Consider the following 2,501-nt stretch of genomic DNA (forward strand, 5'->3'; position numbering starts at 1 on the left):
CCCAAGCCAGAGGCAGTGATGGCAGCAAGGGGATACATTGCTGCATCTCCTGTGTCCTCTCACTAAGAGGAGGACCATGACAGTGGGTGATAGTTTTCTGGTTGGGGTTGGAGGAGCAGGCGTGCAACACTTTAGGATGCTTCATAGGCATCACATCAGTGTTGTGATGCCAAAGCCATGATAAGCAAGGTTTGTGTCCCAGGGTGATGTGTGTCCCTGTCGCCCTGCCTTTCAGAGTTTGATGGAGAATTGTTCGGATGACAGCGGGAACTGTTGTTATCACCGGGGGAATCCTAGCAACGGTGATCCTACTGTGCATCATTGCTGTGCTCTGCTACTGTAGGCTTCAGGTGAGCGTTGTGGCTGTCCCCCATGTTGCCATGAACCCCAGCAGCGTTGCTGCTCCTCAGGCTGAACTGCTGCTGCAGAATGTGTTTTGGAAGGGGGTTTCTTGCCCGTGATGGGCAGAGAGTTGAACTCCCTTTTCCCTCAGATGCTGCAGAATTATGTCCTTTCCTCCTTGCGGTGCAGGGGGACTCCCCTAAGGCTTTTGAGGCTCTGCAGCACTAATTTAGGTGTAGGCTTGGCTGGGTTCGCAATACCAGATGGAGATTTTTTAGTTATTTTTTTCCCCCTGTAAATTAAATGAGAAGGCTTTCAACAACATCTCGCTACAACCTCCTGCTCTTTAAAAGTTAATGTGAAGTCTGTGCCATGTAGCAGTGCCCGTGTGATGAAAAGCACAGCTGTTATTTGGAGGAGTTTCCAACTGGCACAGTAAAACACCTTTCCCTTGCAAACCTTGCTGGGAGGAAGGACAAGTTCCCTGGAAGCTGCCTCCTGCAGCACGCTCAGGTCCAGACTTTGTCCAGCTTCAGCTGCTTTGCAGAACCTGGGGACTGATGGAGCAGAGCAGGGAGATGGTTTCTCTGGCAGGGGGACAAGGGGAGTGGGGTTGGGGCAGGGTTGGCTTTGAAGCCAAGCCTGCCCACCAACCACTCTGCTTCCCTAACACAATCCCTTCCCCTTCGTGCAGTACTACTGCTGCAAGAAAGATGACTCCAATGAGGAAGAGGAGGAGGAGGAGGAAGAGGAAGAGCCCGACCTTCCCACGCACTCGCACCTCAGCATGTGCAACGCCTGCAATTCCCGCATGGTGGACGGGCAGGGCAGCCCCCCACCCCCCCTCAGCGAGCTCAACCACCACGGGGCTCACAACTACTGCCCGACCTGCTCACCCTACGGCTCCCCCTTTTACATCCGGACTGTCGACATGGTGCGCAACGGGGGCGAGAGGGTCACCTACACCCCCACGTGCTGCAAGGAGATGGGGCCGCCCCTCAACATGGCCACCCTGCAAAGCTACCCGGTGAGCCGCCACGGCCTCCTCCGCGACAGCTTCCCGAACCCACGGGCTATCAGCACGGAGGTGTAGTCACCATTGCCACTAGCACAGGGTGCCCTCAGCCGGTGCCCGCTTGAGGGAAGGGGCTTTTCACTTGTCTTTGGAGGGGGGTTCCTGCAGAGAGGACCCCGTAAGCCCAGCCCAAGACCAGCACAAAAAGCACGGCTGAGCTCTGTGGGCCAGAAGAGGAGAGACCTCAAAGGGCGACGTTAAACCGGCCACCTCCGAACCCATCATAAGTGTCATTATTCTACTCTATCTCCTGAAGGGACTTGTCTAACGAGGGCTATGTACAGTACAACCCAATTTAATTACCCCAGGCTCCCCCGGCTCCCCAAGCCCAGAGCGAGGCCTTCGGTGTCCACAAGCAGCCCCCGAGGCGATGCCCGCCGCCTCCAGCACATAGAGCAATGAGCGGCCACCCACCAGCTGCCACCCCTGGCAAGGGCCACCGCTGAGCTGGGCACAGCAGCGCTCCTGGGCAATGGGAGGGCAAAGAAGGGAAGAGCTGGATTATCCTGCTCCCCTCGTACAGCGTTCGTTGCTGCTAGCAGTTAGCTTTTATGTTTGAGTGTAAGGTAGGACACTGGCTCCCACCCGCTTTGGTCTTTGCACATGCTGAAGTTTGAGACATGAATTTAGATCACCAGAAGAGGCAAAGCTGCTCGCAAAACCGCTCACCTACGTAAACGGGCACAGGCTGATCCTCCTGCGGCCAGAGCCCCCACCTCTTCTATTCTTCACAAGCTTTCTTAGGAGCGATTTTTAACTTGGACCCATAAAAACTGCAAGATTTTACTTACAGGAAGAGTTGCACCCCCAAATAACTGCCATTTTGTTCACCTTCAGCATTCAAAGCCCTAACCAGCCCACCCTGACAGCTCCGGACAGCCAGGGGCAGGTTGGCTTCAGTATGGTTTTTGCTTTCAACAGCAGAGACCACTGGGTCACTTCTCCTCCTTTGCAGGGTCCATGACCTCATGTGGGAGAGTGATGCTCAGGCAGTCAGGGTACCCCCTCTTTTGCTTTTGGAAGAAGAGGGTGCAAGGCTTGAACCTGGGTTCCCTGTCTCTGTGGCTGGTAACGACAGACAGTG

The 2,501-nt window shown here is 55.2% G+C and overlaps 1 protein-coding gene across 1 annotated transcript; it reads left to right on the top strand.

The window, feature by feature from the left end:
• Positions 1-257: 257 nt before the first annotated feature.
• FAM163A (family with sequence similarity 163, member A) lies at positions 258-1,435 on the top strand. The gene is made up of 2 exons (XM_008937515.1): positions 258-350; positions 1,037-1,435. Exons 1-2 carry the CDS (start codon positions 258-260, stop codon positions 1,433-1,435), a joined length of 492 nt encoding a protein of 163 aa, XP_008935763.1.
• The last annotated feature ends 1,066 nt before the right edge of the window (positions 1,436-2,501 follow it).

The sequence above is a fragment of the Merops nubicus genome, unplaced genomic scaffold (assembly GCF_000691845.1).
Source record: "Merops nubicus isolate BGI_N331 unplaced genomic scaffold, ASM69184v1 scaffold17603, whole genome shotgun sequence".
Lineage (NCBI taxonomy): Eukaryota > Metazoa > Chordata > Aves > Coraciiformes > Meropidae > Merops > Merops nubicus.